At 36.9% G+C, this 22,854-nt stretch overlaps 1 protein-coding gene across 5 annotated transcripts in view; it reads right to left on the bottom strand.

Moving 5' to 3' along the window:
* Nucleotides 1-22,854, bottom strand: part of PALM2AKAP2 (PALM2 and AKAP2 fusion) — a 249,192-nt gene that overhangs the window by 95,947 nt on the left and 130,391 nt on the right. For 3 of the 5 annotated variants that reach the window (XM_034410613.3, XM_034410612.3, XM_034410611.3), the window contains exon 7: nucleotides 19,358-20,038. The exons of the other annotated variants lie outside the window; for them this stretch is intronic. In XM_034410613.3, the coding sequence (XP_034266504.2) occupies nucleotides 19,358-20,038 (681 nt within the window). The remainder of the gene's footprint in view (nucleotides 1-19,357; nucleotides 20,039-22,854) is intronic. 5 annotated transcript variants of the gene reach the window in all.

Genomic DNA, 22,854 nt, shown 5'->3' on the forward strand with positions numbered 1-22,854 from the left:
TGTTAAACAAACAGGTAATTTTCAAAGATTTTGGATTACAGTATGAGATGCAGCAGATACTTGATGCTCTTTCCCATTGTGTTTAATGGGCTATAGTTCTTATACCTGCATGGAACCACTAGACGAGATCATTCTTTGCTTTGAGGCTAGTGATCAACAATGTATTTATTAAACCCAATTGTGCACATTTCACACACACCCCACTCCCCCCCACAGACAATCATGCTGTCAAAATCCTGGTCCAATGTCTGGAACCTGAGTGGTTCTGGATGGGGACATACTAGATGGTCAATCATGACAGGACTGAGTGGCTGTGTTTATTTAGATCCCTCAGATATTCCATCATCAGTTCTCAGTGGGACTGCATTTCTGCATTCAAGATTTGTATGCAATTTGGGGTTCGTCTTGGACTCACAGCTCTTGCTTGAAAAGCAGGTGGGAACTGACCATAGGGTCTTTGCAGAGGTATATCCAGTGCTCCAGTTACACCATTTCCTAGACCAGGTAGTCATTCGTACACTAGTCACTTCACAAATGGATACTTGTAAGTTGTCTACATGGGGTTCTTCCTAAAAACCATCTGGAAGCTACAGCTGATCTAGAATGTGGCATTGTGGACAGGTATGGAAGCATCAAGTTGGTTCACATGGCTCACTGCTTTGTGAGCTGCACTATTTACTTCTGGGCTGGTTATCTCCGTAAAAGCACTTTATGGCATAGGGCTGGGCTACTTGAGGCACCACTTACCATGGTGCAATCAATCAGAGTAGTGCCCTCTGGTCTCCTTGATTGAACAGTGTCATCTTATGGGATGGAAGTAGTGTCCCTTCTTTCTTGTAGTGCTTGCCTTCTGGAACAACATGAGAGATTTCTACCCCTATGATTTAGTGATTAGGCAATCACTAAAAAAACTGGCTGTTCTTTCAGGCTTTGGCATAGGGTGTTTAATTACGTTTGATTTTATAGCAGGTTGTATTGTTCTTCCAGTCAGCCATGATTTTTTTTAATGTACTCTTTCTCATTTGTAAGCTGCCCAGAGTCACTAAGAAGTCGGGCAGCTTCAAAAATGGATAAATAAATAAAAAATAAAACAAACATCCCTCTCGCAGTCTCTTTCCTAGGAGGAGTGGATGGAAAACAAAGTCCAAACCATGGGAATGGTACTAGAATTGACTCCCTACCAATCTGATAACAGTTTAGGGAATTCTTCAATCTTGCCAACATTGCTTGCAATATTCTTTTGGGCAGTTGTCAGAAAACATTGGCTAAATATTTAGGTATTTAGATAAGAAAACCACCAGGGGCGTACATTAGGGAAAGCCAAAACAATCTCAAAAAGTAAGCCACTTCTGTTTTGTGGCCCAGACAACAACAATAATAGGTTGATATAGCCAACTGAGAACAGTTGTCCGAGTTGTTCTGGCAGGTAAAGAGTTGCCTCTTCTGCCAGGGTTTATCCCATTTTAAACCTGTAACAAGAGGGTTGTTGATGTTGTGGGTGGATTTCCACTGTTTGTGAGGAATCAAGAAAAAATCCCTTTTATATTATCCCTCACTCTGAAACAAGATTTTGGGGGGGGTAGTTTCTTTTCCTACATAGTATTTTGTAAAGAGAAGAAAACGAAACCATTCCACCATGGTTTAATGGTGTCCATCTCGGTGAGGAGGCATTCATTTTTACACATTTTCCTGTTTAAGTGTTATGCCTACAGTTTAGGGTGTGGGCAATAAAAACTGAAAAATAAACATAATGTTGTTCTTATGAACATCTGTTAGATTTGCCTTCTTTTTGCCAGTTTGTCATTTATTTTTTTTTAAGAAAATATGTTCACCATAGCTATAGCCTATAATGTCCAGTCAGATGATTTTTTCAAAATTGGAAATTTCCAGAAGAATGAACAATAGCAATACTATGGTCTCTCATTTTAAACCAGCCACATGTACTTAGTGTGCTGTATTCAGAAGGCTTTATTTCAGTCAATCACTTAGCAACATGTGCAAAACACTTTTTCATTTAAAACCATTCCCTCAAGACACAGGAAGGAAACAAATCTATTGGAATGATTCCAATAATTCTTCTTTTCAACCTTAAGGCATCTATTTATCTTGACAGTCAGTTCAAAAACATCTTACTCATATTAAATGCTATTTTCCTTTTTTTTTTTAATGCCAGAGTCATCTACAAATGTTCTGTTTTTAAAGGCTACAATTCTATACATCTTTTCCTGGGAAATAATGACCACAATGGGTGTTGCTTCCGAGTCCACACACACGTGGATACTCTGAGCAACAGCTTTGACTGTAGATCAGCTTAGAATGAAAGAACTATATTTAAACATAACCTCATGTCCCCATAATGACTCTTCCTTTGAAAGCATCATGTCAAGAATGATAAAACGTTCCAAGATCACACAGCAAATATATGGGTCTAAACACTTAGAAGGCACTTCAATGCCGCCCAGTCATTCTTTGGTAACTGATGGATTATATACATCAGATACTCGTCTTTCTTCTACTACATGAAAGGCCGCATTATATTCTCATGGGCTAGATTTTTTAAAATGGCATTTGCCAATATCTCTATTGTAATTATTATAATTATGGATTCAGTGCTTTCATTTTTATTGGTAATGCTGTAAATACATTTTAACAATATTTCTGGCTTAATAGGAAAACAGTGAATTCTCTATACAGGTAGTCCTTGACTTACATTTCATTTAGTGACCGTTCAAAGTTACAACGGCATTGGAAAAAAGTGAGTTGTGACCATTTTCACACTTACAACCATTGCAGCATTGCAGCACGAGATCAACATTTGGATGCTGGGCAATTGACTCATATTTCTGATGGTTGCAGTGTTTCAAAGTCATGTGATGCCCTCTTGTGACCTGACCAGCAAAATCAACAGGGAAACCAGATTCACTTAACAACCCTGTGACTAACTTAACAACTGCAGTGATTCATTTAATAATTGTAGCAAGAAAGGTCATAAAATCGGACAAAACTCACTTAACAAATGTTTCGCTTAGCAACAGAAATTTTGGGCTCAATTGTGGTCGTAAATCGAGGACTACCTGTAGTTGTTCTGGCTTTCTCAGGATTGAGTAAGCCATTTGAGTTATTTTTTGTCAGTTTGTGTAAATGTTGTTATACACTGAACTACTGACCTTCAGATGAGACCCTCTCTAGCTAATTTCCTTGTGGAGGGCTCATAGTTAAGGGCTTTATAGTCAGAAGACACTCATTGCCATAAGAAGAAAGGAATATTCTTGCTGGATCAATCCAAGGCCCATTTAAGATAATGTTTTATTTCTTATAGGATGAACTCAGATATACTTGCAAGCAAACTCCCCCCTTCTCCCAGGTCACCATTGTTCTTCTGCAACCTACAAATAACAATGAGTTTTCAACACCAATAGCTGTTGATAGGCTTGGTCTTCACAAACCTATTCCATCCCTTTTTAAAGTCATCCAAGTTGGTAGCCATCATCTGAATTCTATAAATTAAGCATCCTGTGAAGAAGTGCTTTTTGGGGGGGAATCTGTTGTAAACAAATGTAAATTTCCATTCAATCAGCTTCATAACCTTGTTTTGAGAATAAGAGAAAAACTTCTCCCTGACATACATAACAGTCTTCATCTTCATCATGTTTCCCTAAGAGTTTCAAAAAATCTTTCTACACAACAAATGTGCCAGAGGTTTTTGATAGTTTTGATTGTCCTCGTCTGCACTTTTTACAGCTGTATTATATCAATCAATTAATTTTATTTGGTTTTTCATCTGTGAATGAACTGTAGACTTTTGTCAGGGCATTACAGGTTGTCCTTGAATTACGAACACCTTTGGAATCAAATTTCTGTTGCTAAGCAAGACTATTGTTAAGTGAACCATGGAGTTATTAGCAGTGGTGAAATGTAAAATTTGTTACTACTGGTTCTGTGGGCGTGGCTTGGTGGTGGGGTAATGTGACTGGGTGGGCGTGGCCAACTTTTTTTTTTTAAAACTTTTAAAAGCATTTTTTCTACAACCTCTTTGGCCGAAGAGGTTGTAGAAAAAAATGCTTTTAAAAGGCTCTGACGATCAGGCAATTCAGCTGGGAAAAAAGTGGTGTTTTTTTTTTCAGCTGGGAAAAAGTGGTAGAAAAAATGCTTTTAAAAGTAAAAAAAAAAAGCCTCTGATGATCGCGCGGCTCAGCTGGGCATTGGGGGGGGGAGCAGGATTTCTGCTACCGGTTCTTCGAACCACCTACCGCCATCGCTACCGGATTGGGCAATCCGGTCCAAACCAGGAGCATTTCACCCCTGGTTATTAGGCAAATTAAGCCTGGCCTATTGACTTTGCTTGTCAGAAGCCAGCTGGGAAGGTCACAAATGTCAATCACATCATCCTGCAATTCTGCAACCATTGAAAATACATGCTGATTACCAAGCACCAGAATTTAGATCACATGAAATGGGGATACTGTGATGGTCATAAGTGTGAGACTCAGTTATAAGTTTTTTTTCCAATGCCAATGTAAAATTGAAAGGTTGTTAAATGAATGGTTATAAATTGAGGACTAGCTGTATAATGTTAGCAGTTTTATTTCTGAATGTGGTTTTTCTGTGCTGATTTGACATCTCATTACGCGATTACTGACACCCAAATAATTTTTGGCCCAATATGTATTTATGTTTATTTATATTGGATTGCATTTATCATTTGGCTGACCATTCACCCAATTGAACAGATTTTTTCAGAGTACTTCACATTCACATTTTATTTTTATCTCATGAATAGTTTAGTTTCATCTGAAATCTTGCCAAGCTCATTGTTTATCTGTCAGCAAAATCATTTATGAACAAGTTAAAAACATTGGTCCCAACAGAACCTTGAGGAATTCCATTCTTTTCTTCCCTAGTAAGAAAATTGGGTATTTGTTCCTACTATTTTTGTTTTTAAGTTCATGTAATGTACAAATAGCTAGGTTTTCCTATTCTATGACTGCTAAGTTTATTCATCAGCCTTTGATGAGTTACTGACCTTCTGTCATCCATATGGTAACTAAATTTTGGGTTGCTGTATTAAAAATAAACAACAGAAGTTAAGGATGAGCAGTTTTTCCCATTTTTATGTGAACAACTGATTATTGAGAAATTGAAAATGAGTGGAACCTGATTTGATGAGCAATTTACTTATTTTTGCTAGGCTGTAAATTCACAAGTTTTTGGGTATCTCTCTGGAGATGCCACCAAAATCTTGGTGATCTGTTGTGTAGGTTCTCAGGATGTCCTAGAATAAAGTTTCAATATGTTGATTTACAGATTTACCTCAAATTGTCCTTTTTTGGTAATATCTTTTCTGAGACAGTTGGTGATTCTTTTTTATTTCCTTCTTAAGTTAGGCTTTCCATTTCTGGAAAGAGAGCCTTTCAATTTTCACAAATTCCTGATCAATGCTAGAAAGCCTCAAATATTTCTTCAGTGTTTAAAAAGGGAATTATCAAGAGGATGAGTAGGTTCCTGGATTGGGCTGTGGCATGGCTTAACCGTGGTTTGTTGAATAAGCCACAATAAGCTGGATTCGTGTATATGTGTTTGTATATATATTTGAATATTTTATTTTTTATTTAAATATTTTAATTTTTATAGACAAAAAAATTTAAAAGCAGAAAGAAGATTTAAAACAAAGAAGTAAAAAAGAGAGAAATTGTCTGTGTCACAATTAAATAAAATATCTAGCAGATTGCTAAATCTATCTTAGGAAAAAATAAAAATAATGAACAATTCTCTAACACCATAGCATGTCACAAAATCTTGCCAGAGAAAATAAATATATTGAATTGTTTTTTTTTTATTAGTAGCTAAAATTGACTTTTCCAAAGCCTAGCTAATACAGGTACAGTAATTCTCAACTTACAATAGTTTGTTTAGTGACTAGTGACTAGTGTTTAGTATGAAATTGAGTGGCACTGAAAAAAATGACTTATGACCAGTTTTCACACTTATGACATTGCAGCATTCCCATGGTCACATGATCAAAATTTGGATTGGCAACTGGTTCATATTTATGACGGTTACAGTATTCCAGGTCATGTGATCACTTTTTGCAATCTTCTGACAAGCCAAGTCAATGGGGAAGCCAGATTCACTTAACAACCATGTTACTTAACAACTGCAGTTATTCACTTAACAACTGTGACAAGACAAGTTGTAAAATGGGGCAAAACTCATTTAACAACTATTCCACTTAGAAACCGAAATTTTGGGTTCAGTTTTGATTGTAAGTTGAGGACTATCTGTATAAATACTTGCTAAGAATTTGTTAAATTGGGCAGGATACACATTATGTCAATAAAAAACAAGTAAAATTTCAAATTCTTCCATATTTATAGTGGTGGTTGAATCCTTTTCAGTGACTCAGTTGTCTCAAATTCAAATCACATTCAAATTCCTATGATTTATGAAGATTATCTTTCTAGTTTACCTATGTGGCTAGATACACCAAAATACTGTAACGGATATGCATTTTCTATGATGGAAATAATGAAGTAATCAGATCTGGCTTTACTGACTTTATATCAGTATTAAGAATGGGATTTTCAACGCATAGATTACATCTGTAGATTTTAGCTCCAACCTACCTTTTTTCATTCTTGGCGGGCAGCCCATATAATAACCATATTTTCCAAGAACCTAGTGTATATGTTCATCTCAGCATCATGGGAAGTGGGAATGAGAAGACTACTTAAACATCAATCTAAGATTTGGCTAAGGACATGTGTGGATGAGAAAATTAGAGTGGAACATCTTCTCTGGCTCATTTGAAGTCTGATAATATATTTGATCTAGCCTTGCATAAAGTAGATTGTAAAACCAGAATCTAACTTTGTATACTGTTAAAACGGATTCTTGAGGGAATTACACAATTATGGACAATACATAATTTCAGAAGGTGAATGGGAATATTATCCAGAGATCACTCTTCATCTGTCATTAACTAAAGGTAGCAAAGGGTATTCCTTTTATAGTTATTATACTGGTCTTTTATTGTGTTTGGTCTTGGACTGTAAATAAATGTTGGTTCCTATTAACTGTGCTTTTTCCCTTTTTGAAAAATACCATTTGCAAAATAGCTTCATGGCTTGTAACCTATCCAGTCAAACCTGCCCCTATAATGAGTAACCTATAATGTTCTGTTCTCATATTACTTTACATGAAAAATACTATTTGATTGGATATAAATTTGCCTATTCCACTCGCCCAGCAATTCTATTTTACATGCTTTGGTTTTGAAAAACATAGATAACATCGGGAAAGGCAATCTGGCAAGTGGTCCTGCAAGTAAGTAAGTTATGGAAATTTTAAGCATCCTCCCTATAATTCTTGCAAATTTTGTGTATTTAGAAATGTAAACTATGAAATTATTTTCTAGAATTCCTTCTTTGGTCTGTATTTGGAGTAAATCATTTTTCATGTGCCAATAATGCAAAAGATAAAATGCCACCTGAGTTTCCTGCTCAAATCATAGACCTGTTTAGCCCATTGTTTTCTTTTCTAATTTAGGCACCCCAGAAGGCTTTTAAGTAGGCAACTAAGGGCCTCCCAAAGGCACACCTGAGCCTGCCTTGCCTTACTTTGCTTTTTTTTTAAAGAAATCCACATCATTAAAAGGTTCCCTTCCCTTGAATTTCTTAGTTTTACAATGGCTATAATTAAGGCCCCTTGTATCCAGCAATTGAGGAACAATTAACCTGAAAATGTGTACCTGGTTTTATCAGCTCCACATCAGAGAAGGTATTTGTGACTCCATTCTTCTGCTTTATTTACTGTTCTTATCAAAGGGTTTTGTTTTTTTAAGAACAATTAAAGGCCTATGGGAAGTAAATCCTAGCAGTCCTATTTTCTCCTTTTATGTTCACTGTTCCATTCTGTTTATTTGCCTTAAGGGACCAACACCTAATTTTAAATTGTGGAAGAGGAAGAAGCGTTATTTTGAACCACTGGATCTTCTTAATGGTTTCATCTCCATGTGACCCATAGCTCCCCAATACTTCTTTAAGTAAACATTGAGCGTTTTGGGGAGTTACTAAATGTCAATTGGTTTCCTTTGTCTGTAGGTCTCTTCATAGGCAATTCGTAGCTCTCAAAATGAAGACAGAACTATACCTAGTGATCCTAACTTTTCTGTTTCTGCATTTGCTTGCTTTGGGTTTTCTTCTTAAGACAGTTCAGCACAAATTCACTATACTTATCAATTTTATAGGACCAGTGATTAGAAGTAGCTTCTACTGGCATGTGACTAATTGAGGTAATCCTCGATTTACAACAGTTCAGTGACCATTCAAAGTTACAACAGCACTGAAAAAACCAATTTATGACCATTTTTCATACTTATGACCATTGCAGCATCCCCATGGTTATGTAATTTACATTTGGATGCTTGACAACTGACTCACATTTATGATGTGTCTTGGAGTAGTATGATCCCCTCTTGTGACCTTCTAATGAGCAAAGTTAACAGGGAAACCAAATTCACTCAACAAGTGCAATGATTCATTTAACAACGGTGACAAGAAAGGTTATTAAATGGGTCAAAGTTCTTTCTTTAACAACTGTCTTGCTTAGCAATGGACATTTTGGGCTCAATTGTAGTTGTAAATTGAGGACTACCTGTATGCAGGATCGTAGTTCAAATCAGGACCATCACACCTATAGTAGCTAGGGAGAGTTGAAGTTTTTCCTCCTAGTCCAGGGATGAAATCCAGCAGGTCTGACAGGTTCTGGAGAACCTGTAGTGGAAAGTTTGAGCAGTTCGGAGAACTGGCAAATACCACCTCTGGCTGGTCCCAGAGTGGGGTGGGAATGGAGATTCTGCAGTATCCTTCCCCTGGAGTGGGGAGGAAATGGGGATTTTGCAATATCCTTCCCCCAGGAGTGGGGAGGGAATGGGGATTTTGCAGTATTCGTCCCCTGGAGTGAGGTGGGAATGGAGATTTTGCAGTATCCTTCCCCTGCCACACCTACCAAGCCACCCCCACCAAGACACACCACACCCATCAAGCCACACCCACAGAACCGGTAAAAAAAATTGGATTTCACCACTGTCCCAGTCCCTTGGATTTTGGAATTCCTCTCCTTTAATCAAAGGTAGGGAGAAGCCTTCTGCTCTGTCAATCCTGCTGCAGGTTGTGCTAGAATAAAATAATCCTGAAAGCAATGCAGTTTGTCAGATTTAATGGTCTCCCCTTTTACCTTTGAGCCTTACTATAGCCTGCCACCATTTTATCCTTTAATAAAAACCCTGTTTCCAAATCAGTTATTTCTATCTTACGGTTGTGGCCACTTTCTCATGTTTTAGGTAGGAGAAGACTTCAGCAACATCAGGAGTATCGATCTCAAAGAAATTCTGTGAGGAAATGCTCTCCCTTTTTGGAGGCATGGTCATCTTTTGGTGCTTGTTCCCTAACGGGTGCTGTGGCAAGAGCAACTGAATGGCATTTCATGCAGAGTGAGAGCACGGAGAGTCGTTCCAGATAAACAGAAATATAAAGTAGCAGAAAAAGAGAGAGGCCGTGTGGATTAGTACTTTAATATTTTAGTGAAAGGGGTGAAATTATGTGGATGCAAAATTTCCCCGAGATTACAGAAAGAGTGAGAATTACAGAGAGAGAAAAAAAAGAGGACAAAGACACAGGTGCAAAATGCAGTGAAAAGGCAGCTTTATTTTCTTTTAATACTATACACAGAGAAAAGGGGAGAGGAACCCCAGAAAATAGCCACAGTTACGGCTGGCTGTTGCTGGCAGTGTTTTGTTTTCATTTTTTTGGTCTGTGTCTTTTTTTTTTTTTAATCTGAAAATTCCCCCCCCTCCACCCCCCCCCAAGCATATACAATCTCAAAAGTACACTTCAGGTTACAATGGACGACAGCAGATATTTTCAGCAATTCTAATCCAGTACTTTAGCACAACAGTTTACAGTTGTTCTTTTTCTCTTCTCCAGATGGGAATCTTATATACATTTGTTCACCAAGAAGGTAAGCATGAAAAAGAAACAAAATAAAACAAAACAAAAAAACCCCATCTCAGCCCAATCTACATTTGCCAGAAAGCTGTATTTTACACAATATTTTCTTGAGCCTTTCTTTGTGAAGCATTCAATTATTTACGGCACACGGAAAAATCTTTCAGGGTTGGCGTTTAACATGGCATTTTGCTCATTGTTGAGAAAAAGTTTCAGCAGTAGCCATTTTTATAGGGGCTTCTTTTTCGCTTGGGCCTATAAACAATACTATCTACCACCACCTTGGTTAAAAGATACAGCTTTTTTTCTGCACAACACTCACATTTAATGGCACCTCTTTCTGAGTAAAAGTACAAAGAATCAGATGAAATTTTATGCATATCCACTCAGGAATGGGACTCACTAAATCTAAATATGTACACTTACACTAAATATGTAAGTATGTATACGGATTTGAAAACAGACCCATTAAAATCATAGGTAGTCCTCGACTTACAACAGTTTCTTTAATGACCATTCACAGTTACAACAGCACTGAAAAAAAGTGATGTATGACCATTTTTCACACGATCGTTGTAGCATCCCCACAGTCACATGATCAAAATTTGGATGCTTGGCAACTGGTTCGTATTTATGACAGTTGCAGTATCCTGGAGTCATGTGATCACCTTTTGCAGCCTTCTGACAAACAAAGTCAATGGGGAAGTCAGGTTCACTTAACAACCTTGTTACTAACTTAACAACTGCAGTGATTCACTTAACAACTTGCGGCAAGAAAGGTCATAAAATGGTGCAAAACTCACTTAACGACTGTCTCGCTTAGCAATAGAAATTTTGGGCTCAATCGTGGTCGTAAGTCGAAAACTACCTGTAGTACCTTTTTCTGAATAAACAGAATTGGACCGAGTGGCTCAATCTTAAACATGTGGGGCTTACATCTATTTAAATAGGTTTGGTATTGACTGCTGACATTGTAGCTTTCTACTTTGAACTTTGCCACTTAAAACAGTGATATATGCATGTACACATTTCTTGAGACTCTGGAGCTGTGTAAAAACCACTTGGGGACTAATTCATACATTACACTCTTAAGTGTGCACATTTTAAGCCTTAATTCCAAATTCTGATTAAGTAGGAATTGTGATTAGGTTTAATAGCGAAGGTGAGGGACCTTTTTGTTGTGCCCTACTGATGGATGCTGTTGAATCATTTAAGTCAGTGGTCCCCAACCTATCCAGCTTTGCGGACTGGGGGGGCCGGGGGGAAGGGGATGGTTCCACACAAGCAGTGGGTGAGCGTGTGCGTGCAACTCCTTTTGCATAAGTGGTGGGCATATGTGCCCATGCAAATGGAGTTGCACACGTGCACTCGCCCACCGCTCACTCAAGTGGACCTGCACTTGCAAACCTTTTCTGTGGGCCAGTTTTGAACAGGCCATGGCCCGGGGTTGGGGACCCCCCAATTTAAGTTACAGTCTCAAATTCAAATAGTCTAGCTGTCGTCAAGTTTATGTACTCTAAAAAGAAAAGTATAATGCACAGGGCCGAGTTGGGCAGCATCACCTAACCCTCTCCCTGTGGTACAATCTAATATCCACATGATGCGTGTGAACATCTAGGGTCTGTTAATGGGTAGGCTGGAACCGCTGATCATATGGGATGTCTACCTGCAAAGAACAGCCCATGCAATAAAACCTGCAATGCGCATGGAAGAAAGAAGGCCAGAAGATACTGTGCTACCCTGTGATTTATTAAGTAATCTCTATAGGGGGGATTCTCTGAGGAGAGAATGTCTTAACGAAGTTATGAATCAAGTTTTTTAGAAAGGGGGCAAGATATGTTATTTCCCACTACATCTCTAAGAAAAATCATATTTGTGGAAAACAATGCTTGAGGCTAATTTAAGGCTGTTCATGTTTTGTTTTTCACTGGTATAATCGTTTCATCTAAATTCTTAGGCAACAACACTGAATAACTCTCTCCAGTTTGCTGAGGCTTGTGAATCTTTCCCTTACAACTGTTTGTTTTCCTCCACCCAGGATTCAAGACCAGAAACAAAGTTCACTGGGAAGGGAACAATATGAGGAATTACTTCAGGTGTGAATTGAATAGAATTGATTTTGAGAGGATTCTACAATAATGTAGAAACAAAAACCCAATTCTCAAGATTTATGTTAATGATGTATAATTGTTGAAGGCGTACATAGCCCAAAGTTACCAGGCTGAACAGCCAGAGCCACAAAACCACTTTTTAAATCTGTTTTGTAACATCTCAACCTTAAGTAACCTTACAACACTGTGAAAAATAGTTTTCATGCCCTTTCATGCTGGAGGGTTTTTTTTTTAAAAAAAAATCTCTTTCTGTTTGTTAAATTATACTATCTTCCAGCTGTTTTATTTACTACAGTATACACTTATCTAATAATCAGTCAATCTTTGCTATGAGGATAAATACTCAGTGTTCAACTCGAGCAATATATCCTAGCAGGAAGAGATCTATTATCACACTTTTACACCCAGTATCAAGAGTGATGAATATCTCTTCATTTCATACAGAATATCAGCCGTCAACAGCATGAATACCTCTATTCAGTGTAAGACAGAACAGCTATCACATTGCATGATCATGCAATAATATTCCCAATAAACATCTTATGTATGTGGTATACCATTTCTCTTTCTTACATATTCTGGACCAAGACTCCCAGTTGCTACAGTATATCATGCGATTTCCTTTCTGAGAAAAACTGCTGTCTTTATGGATCTCAAAAAAAAAACAGAGAGAGAGAGAGAGAGAGAGAGAGGGAAAGAGAACGTTGTGCTTACACAGCTTGGAATGCTGCCTGAATTTTGGTAAGAGGGAGGGTGGAAATTTAGGGAAAGAAATAACATTAAAATAAAGAGGGGAAATCTAAGGCAATCTGTCCAATGGCACATTGTATCTAGTTTTGTGATTCGTTAGCAAGTGTCACAAAGGCAAAAATGGAAGAATTGTGTAAACGTATGCAATACAGTACATCAGCCACAGACAACTAAATGAGAAACAGCCCTGTGATTCTTTTCTTTCTGCTTTGTTTTTTCTTTACTTGAAAGCGGATACTTGGCCAGTATATTAGTGGCATTTTATGTTTTTTATATTCAGAAAAAGATGGCCTGATGTTACCAAGAAAAAGAGTCTTCATGAAATCTAAGGTAAATTTGCAAAAAGATTGAAAATAGAAAAGATTTTTTAAAATGCACAGATTACTTGTATTTTAGGAAAACACACTGAAAAGATTTTTTTCCCCTTTGCATTTTTTAATATTTAATTACAAAAGTTAAGGCTAAATAGTCATTGTGCCAAACTGTCAAGAATCTAGACCTTGCCTGTTTGTATTTATTGTTTAAAATATTTCTCTGTGCTGGAATTGCAAAGATACAATCCTGGAAAAAATTTTAAAAAACAATTTTTTCCCCCTGAAAGGATATATTGAGTCGTCCAGAGACCTGCAATTGAAACCTAGCATTTTTGAATGCAACTGTGGACACAACCCTACAATTCCCATACTTATTTAGAGGAAATTGGTAGAGTTGTGGAGCATTATTAAAATGATACACATGTAATCTAGAATGTGCCAATCCTTAGAAAATTCAGCAGGAAGACTCTCTCTGAATTAATTGCTTTATATACTTGTAGTTTTCCAAAATTATTCTATTCCTGGAAACAAAGAATAGTAGATAATGTGCAAACAAGATTGGTAAATATATATATAGTGTAATCTGATTGTTTCTAGTTCCCATTTGGTTTGCTTTAATCATATTTAGGTGAAGATGGCCTCCAAATATATTTTCAAAACATTATTGACTTTGAATTTTAACTCCAGCTCCTCAGATTGGCCTTTCCTATTTTGACATCTTCCAAATTTATTTAGGGTTTCAGTACTGACCATATGCAGGCCCCAGGAGTATAAAGCTGGCTGGATCCTTGTAGAAGTTTGAATTATCTGTTCATCTCTGTGTAATGTTTTATATTTTAATTGTTCTGGATTGTAGGTTTCATTAGGCATAATGAACATTATTATGTTCATTCCTGTTGAAATCATTAGGACTGAAGGCAGGTGTATTTTTTTCCTGATGGATGGTTAAGTGGACTTGAATTCGGGATCATGAGGAAAAGCCAGTCAATAATAATAAAAGTCAAGAGGTTGTCCTAAAAATCTTTGGAAAAAAATTAATCAGGGATGTATTTACGTTGCTCAAGACATTTGTTGATATCAGTGAAATATATATTTGTTTAAAGGCATTAGAATCAGTACTGTTCTATTCAGCAGTTTGTTGTACTTGAGAGGAAATAAGCATTCAACAATAAAATAATCTCCATTTTAGATTACATGTGAATTTTACTTTAACTTTCATGGTATGTATGAATGCGTGTGGAATGCTGACAATTTACTAAAGATAATCGCAAATCAAAAGTATTCTGCTCAATCAGAAAAAGTGCTACATTTGTGCTCTACTTCTAACTTTTAAACCTTTGCTCTGCCCTCTATTACCTAGCAAAAATGTTAACAGCAGTTGTAGATGATTATCACTTTTTTCAAATTTTCACCAAATGTTTATTGAATAACTTGAAAGATTAGGTGAATGATATTGCACAAAGGAAGATTAAATATAGTAATATTGCAAAAATTGAGATTGCCAATCAAATGAATATAAAAATAAATAATAATGAAATAATAACCATTATTAATGTATTGTCAAATATAGGGCTCTGTAAGAAAATATTAATTGGTCTGTGACTGTTTCTTTGTGGAAAAGTAATGTTATTCCTCTAATTTTCCTAATTTATTTATAGAAATGTGTAGTATTACATTACCACTAATTGTGCAACTTTTAAGTTTATTTTTATTAGTTTGTCTGATTTGTTTTATTTTATGATGTAGTACAGGTGGTCCTTATTTAGCAATTGCTTCATTTAGTTTAGTTTGCAGGTCTGTAAAGCAAACAAAAAACTGAATTAAGATCATAAGCAGATTTGCAGTTTCACACAGTGACAGCGTCATTGCTGGTCACAACTGTGGTCACTAAACAAGGACCTTAAAGTGGCTTTAAAACAATTTTTTAATGGAAAATGTTTTAATGAGAGAATTTATCTTTTGGTGGACTGATCTGTCTTTTTAAGTCTATGATTCTGACATGCTTGTACAGAAGTATGTTCAATTGAACTCAAGTTCAACATTAATTCCAAATAAATGGATTTAAGATTGAGATTTGGTTTTTCAAAACTCACTGGAGATTGTTGGTATTCCTCACTTGAAAAGTTACCAGGCAGGGATATCTTTCTTAATGGCACAGAAAGAAAAGAGCTCAGAGGAAAATTGTTGTTCAACATGACATTTAAAATTTAAGAGTTAATACAATAAAGCACCACCTGAGAGAGAATAGATACACATTAGGAGACAACCTCTTTCTCCAGCAAGATTAATGCTGGTTTAGTACGTTTCTATAGGATTCATGAAATTCTTCCTTAGTTGAAATTATTTTGATACCACTAGAAATCTTCACTTCTATTGTAAATTTTATGGATACAGCTAATTGTCAGAAGATACCAATAGGACCCAGATCATTGGAAGGCTTCCTGTTACCAAGGAATCATTATTTTCTATCAGTCTATGCCTCTTTCTGTTTGACACTTTAAGAAAAAAACAAACAAACCCCTCAGTGAGGCCTCTTATAACCTGTGGCAATCCAAAATTTCTATTGCAGATGCTAATGGAATCCCTCAAAAATTTGGAGGTGGGTCATACCAACTAAGTATTAAAAATTAGGAAAAGCATCTCAGAACTCAACCACAGAAGGCTTCAAATGAGAGATGTGGAAGAGCACACAGACTGGAAAAAATAAATTAGCATGTTTTACCATAACTTTACTGAAATACTTGCTTGAGACAATGAGCCTACTTAAATCTTCCCCAAAAGAGAGGCTTCAGCACTCTCCTGCTCATTTCCCTCTGGAGAGAAGTGAATGACCAGATAGTGCTCTTGATGAAATGGGAAGGTTGCGTTTCCAAAGAACCTGGCATGCGGGTTGTAGCATTAAGAGCAGGAATAGTACAACTGTGGCTATATCCATTCATTCCCGAATTTGATGTGATAGGAGATGCCGATGGGGCTGATGAAAACTGGAGGCCAGCAATCCCTGAAGGACTACAGATTTTTTGATCATAGCTTTGAGATACTTTTACTCATGATTAGAATATATTTCATAGTCAGATAATGGCTGTATACTCAGCTGACACTAAGAAGGCAAAAGGAAATCGCTTGTTACCCTGAAACTGTGTTTTTCATTTCTTCTTGGGGACAATCCTGGGTAAAAATATCTCAAAGTTTCAGTAGGCGTAATGAGACAAAGCAAATAAAGAAGCAATGTTTAAATTATATGGGTACTTATAATGTGCAGAACCTTTCTACAAGATGAACATGAAAACTAATTTGATGAACTTTAAGCAAAGACTGTTTTGCAAGACATTTGTATTTCTTGTGGTCAATCATAATTTCCTACTCTTAACACTTAGAGCTCATCTACATCTCGATGCAAGGATGCCCCACTAACCATTTGCTGAGGACATGTCCTCACAGTAAATCCTCCATCTTGTTATAAGCCCATTACTTAGTCTGGTTGAAGCTGATCTAAGGTGCCTGAAGGAAGTATTTTGTCTGCTATCTTAGTCTTAAGCCTCCCACGTACACATTCACTTAAACATGGAGGAGGAGCCTTTGGAGTTTGGCAACTGCTAGAGACTGAAGGGCTCCTTTCTCCCATCTGGATGGCTGGCTAGGCATCAGTTTGGCCTTTTTTGTTGTGGTTGACACAGAGAGACCATACCTCACTGTCATGGCACATATTTTTCTTTTTGGGGGTAGGTTTGGACATGGGAATATTGATTGCATGTTAAACTGAATGCAGGTCTTTGAGGAAATAAATATTGCTACTGCAAAACAGAAATAAAGATGTTTAGGAAATACCATCAAGTTTTGAAAACACATCCATCTATGATTTACTGTGCTGGCTTTTTGACAGCAATAATTGTAGGCAGTGGATTTTGTTTTTGTTTTTATCAAAGATTCACTACAGAGGGATTGTTATTTTGTTGTTCATGAGGGCAGACTCTGCTTCCCCCCACTCACCCCCGCAGTTGCACCAGCAACGCCTTGCCCAATGCATTTTTATTTTGTAGGGCTGAGGTTTCCTGAAAAGAGTAGAATCACATCCTTCTCCTGCGAGTGCAATCTAATTTGGGATGCAGACCTGTCATTTATCCCATGAGTTGTCACAGTCTTGGTTTTGGCAGACTCCTGTGCAAAGGTTAGAGGACAAACCTAGTGGCAGAAGCTTTGAATAACAACTTAAGTATGTACACACTATTGAAGCCTATTTTGCCATCTTGAAAGAGGCAATTCTCTAATGGGGGGAATGAGGTGCCATGAGCAATGCAAACAAATAAGGGTGAGAGCTGGCAAGGAGGATAAGAAGCAGGCATGGAGGGGGGTGTCACTTCAAACTTACTGCTTGTGGAAGTAACTTTTACCTGGAGAAAAATGTAATTAATTCTCTTTATCCTCCTTAGAATTTACAGAACAGGTATTATAGAACTGTTTTTTCCCAGCCTTCGAAGAGCCAATCACTAACCTAAAAGTAATCCACATTATTTTCTCAGAAGGCAGCAATACTACTGGCTTAATTGTCATTTGGTATGAACTATGTTGTGGGTGCTGTCCTTTTTGTATTGTCAAGAATGGGAACATAGCACATCGGATGAGCCCTTAGTAACCAAACACTCAAGCAGAAGGACATAGAAAGTGATTCTGGTGATGCTAATATGAGGCTAAGATTCTCACTGGGCTTTTTTACTTTATCTGAAGGAGACACTGGAAGATGATGATAATTCATATGGTGCTTACCTATTATAAAAATGCTAGCTTTTCTACTTTGATTTTTTTATTCTCTGGGAGGCAAATATAACAACCTCTAAAGAGACTTTGAGAACTGGGGCCTTCTATTCTTGAGAAAAAGTGGCTCTCTTCTTTTTTCTTTTTGGGAAATTTAGATCATAAGACAATCATTATGGATACATATTTTATATAAACCACAAAATCATCTTTTACATATCACAGTTCCGACAAGCAGACCATATACATAAGTAGGCACTGTTACTGAAAGGCAAACAAGTAAAATCAGTGACAATAATTTAATCCTGGCAATTCTGGACCCATTTTCATGACATACTCATTTTAGTTTGACTGTAGGGAGATGGGACATAAGCACAATACTGAAAACTACAAGATTTAAATAAGGCCAAAATAAAACAATGATAACAAAATCCTAAATCATCACTCCAAGTTCCCTAGGCAACTATTCAATTATTTTTAGCAATACCAGTCAGTAGTGAAATCAGTGTGGTGCTTTCAGTGTTGCAAAATATGTCACAACTGAATTCTGATCCACACTTGCATGCATACAAGCCTCATTGAAGCCAACTATATGGGAACGCTAAGCACGGAGACTGTGCAAAATGCATTCCTTTCAATGACCCTTGTAGAAGAGCCCATCAGAAACTTGAGCAAAACAAATGAAGGTTCCAGTCAACATGATGCTAGTTGGGTTGATCCCATTGTACATTGTCCACAAGACCAGTTTTATTGGGGCTTATATGGGAAAAAGTCTTACTAAACAGCTTCCCAAATTAGAACAAAGTCTTTCTTTGGGGAAGAAAAATTCAAATATTAGGATCTCAAACAACATGATCAAATGTCTTTCCCTTACCCCAGTAAAAAATAAAACCTGTTTCTTAAAAAACGTACAACATTAAAATGCAGTTTAAGGCTCACATATATGTGAAACTTAGGAATCCTGTAAAACCTTGGAGGTTGATCATACCTGCTAGTTATATAAAGTAAAATTCTTCATATACGTTTATAAGTCTAATAAATATATGCAATACATAAATATGCATATTACACATACTCAACTATGCATATTCATATATTATATATTTATATTGATATAGATATTTTTCAAATAGAACAGCACTTTGTTCACTGTTTTTGTTCTCACCCTCTAAAAATAATCCTAAAAGAGTGCATTTGGTGAGAAGTCTGTACTCATCTCCCTTGACAAGTTAGAAAAATCAGAGCAAACCAACTGCAAGGCAATGGAGGCAGTCACTTCCAGTTCACAGTACTGCAGTTAGAAAAATACAGTGAGGTCTAAGGGAGTGATGGAGCACGAGCTGCTCGGAAGAAGGAGGAGGAAGAGGAAGGAAGGAAGATGGTCACATGACAATACAGCACTGACAGCGCTTTTTCTTTTCTGTACCTGGGACTTTTTCCATTGGTAAACTTTCTTCTTTTCCCTCTGGTGACGAGGGCTCTGTTGTGTCTGACAAGGGCCTCCCAGAAACTAACTCAGCAGCATTTCCATCCATGGTCGACACATCAGTCACTGTCTTCTCACGTAATGATTTTTCATCATCTTCGTCAATAAGGACCAGTTCGGCCTTGATTGTCTCATCATAGCCCAATACCTTTTTGGTCTCATCTTCATCATCAATATTTTGATAACCCATAAATATCATTGTTACTGGGTGATCTGAACTGGCTTCTGGGATTTCATCCCCAGAAAGTTTTGCTTGGTGTGGAGGGTTCCCGGAAAGTCTTTTGCCGGATTTGTGCACCATCTCTAGTTTTGCTTCCTTAAAAAGAATTTGTTCCTTCATGTGGCTGAGGTTTCCATCCACTATTGATATAGCCCCTCCTTTTATGCTTGATTGCCCTGCTTTCTGAATAAGTTCATCTACGTCCTTTGAGCTTAATTTATGTACTCCGTTTTCTACCACCGTGCCTCCAGAATGCATCTCATAGACTACTTTGGTACCATCATCATAGACTTTGATTCCTCTCTGACGGGCAGCCTCGGGGCCAATGGGGGACGTAGAGAGAATCTTGGTCTCTCCAGTTTGTTTGTCTTTCTCCACATTAATTTCCATGCTGTACAAAGCTTGAATGGAAACAAGAGAGGAAGTGTTTGTTACAACAGCAAGAAGCATGTGAATGGTTAATTGCCAAACAGACAAGCAGACAACTATATACCCAAAGAAGCTGTGACCTAAAATGCCAAGCAGCCTATGTTAGAGATGCAAACTGTGAAGTCAAGCAGTTGTTATCTTAACAAAGGTTGATGCAACTAGTACTAGACAGACCTTTTCTAGTGAATGGATAACTTTCTAATATTTTCTGTAATAGGGGGGTGACAAACAAGCAGGTCTACCATAATGCCTACGTTATTGAATTAGTTCACATAGTAAATATGGTCATTGTCCAAATTCTGATTGCCCACACCAGGGAAATAGGACATATAACACTAAATGTTACATGGGGATATTTAACAACCTGGAGAATTCCTCTTATACTGGCCAATTAGTGAAGCACAGTAAAAAAAAAAATCACTTGAATTTCTACTTCGGGGGAGTTTCTGCACAACTTAGAAGGTGTATGTTACATCCACAATATACAGCATCACCAAGAGGAAGGGACAGAAAATATAAATACCCTGATAATTCATCATTATTAATAATAATGCATCATTATTAAAGTTGAGCATAGGCATTGATTCTGCAAGTCTATAGAAATGCGACAGAATGTGGAATTAAAGAAGTCAGTTTTCCAAGAAATAGGGCTGTAATTAACAAAGCAATTGTTTAGTCTTCTTGGTAGCAAAGATATGCTTGAAAGTGAGGGATTATTGTACCCTAGCACACTCTCAGAAGCAAGAAGAGCAGTTCAAGTGAACTTTTCAGTGGTGAAAGCTTCAGTGTTATTTATAGGTTCTTATCCCATCACCAGTAGAAACAAACAAACAAACAAACAAACAAACAAGAGATGCAAGTACAGAAAATAATGCAAACCTTCCTGAATTGTTTATTTTTGTGCAATTTAGCAAAACTGAGCAGAGTACCTATATTGACTCCCTGGGGCTTCTATTGTTCCCCTTAGAAATACTTCCACTTAAGTTTTGGTTACTTTTCCCACCCCAGGCCTCCCCAGAAGGGAGGGAACTTCTTTATCATCTAATTTTTTTTATTTTATTTTATTAAAGCATCTTGGGTTTCACATTTACTCCAATTCACCTAGCTTTAAAAGCAACATCAATGCTTAGAGGAAACAGAAAAAGCAGAAATGGAAAATCCAGGAATAGTAGAGTTTTAATTAAGGCTTTTAGTGCTATTGATCAATATATAGGCCATAATCTTCTACTTTCTCATCTCAGTGTGGTCTGCTTCATAGATGCACACGCCATTTAATTTCTCACTGAATGACTACATAAAGCTCTGCAATACAGTAGATGCGATCATAACGCATGTAGTAACTAGAAAAAAGCCTTCAAAAACTCTTGGAAAGTATTGTTATTCTGTTGTCCTTCTCTGTGATGATATACAGATAGTCCTCAACTTACAACAGTTCATTTAGTGACTTTTTGAAATTAGACCATCAATGAAAAAAGTGACATGACCATTTTTCATGCTGACAGACATTGCAGCATATCCAGGGTTACATGATCAAAATTCATGGCAACTGATTCATATTTATGACGGTTGCAGTGTCCCAGGATCATGTGATAACCTTTTGCGACCTTCTGACAAGCAAAGTCAATGGGGAAGCCAGATTCATTTAGCAACCGTGTTACTAATTTTACAACTGCAGTGGTTCAGTTAACAAATGTGGCAAGAAAGGTAGTAAAATGGGAAAAATTTCACTTAGCAACTGTCTCGGATAGCAAGAGAAACTTTGGGCTCAATTGTGGTTGTAAGTAAAGGACTACCTCCATTTGTGATGGGTCATTCACACGTGCAAGTTACTTCTTATTACCATGTGCATCAAATGATGGCAATACTTATCCCAAAGTATATAGAAACTTTACTGGGAGGAATGTGGAAGGGAACAGTTTAAAATTAACACCACAATCAATCTTATCTATAAATTTCTCATTTATAGGCAAAATCTTGTAATTTTTCAGATTTTGGCCCATGCATGTAACATTTCATGCAAGTTTTTAGTCAATACATTTTCCATGTAATACAGGGATATCAACAGTCAGTTGATGGTAATCCCTCAAACTGCTGTCTTTTAAAAGCTATTAATTGGTCTCAAATTTTCAACTGAACTCTTAATCAGAAAATACTATTAATTAATAGTATTATTAGTATAATATAATAGTATTAATGCTTAAGTAATGTATTGGGGAAAAAAACGAAGACCTTGATAAAGGTAACAGAAGCAACTGGAAGGAGGTTTACAGAGATATTACAGATATCAACCAAATGTTCCCCTCCCGGCTCCCAAATAATCTACTGATGTTTTGTCGCTTTCCTGATCTGTGTAGAAAGTGGTCTGCCTGCCTCTGTAAATTGTTTTGCTATATCACACCAAAATTCTAATGCAGATGTATATAACTTTGTACTTCCAGATGTCTTGGTGGATTGCAACCTGCCAATCAGCATAAACAACTCTAAATCTAATGACAAAGGCAGATGTCCACTGTTGCTTGTTTTCAACAGCTGATTATAAAAAAAACAGACTTTGCATTGTGGGGACCAGAGCTTCATTATGTGGATTTTGTTGATATAATGTACTCTGAGTCACTTGACCATTTGAATGTTTTATTTATTTTAAATATTTACATATTTTATACACAACAATCATATTCCAAATACTAATGTTGTTATCCTATTATTGTAATGCATGTATGTTCAACTCAGGAAACCCACTGAGTTCAATAGGGCTTAATTCATGCTACATATTCTTAGGCCTGTCATC

This window comes from Pantherophis guttatus, chromosome 2 (assembly GCF_059756535.1).
Source record: "Pantherophis guttatus breed Tessera chromosome 2, ASM5975653v1, whole genome shotgun sequence".
In the NCBI taxonomy this organism is placed as follows: domain Eukaryota; kingdom Metazoa; phylum Chordata; class Lepidosauria; order Squamata; family Colubridae; genus Pantherophis; species Pantherophis guttatus.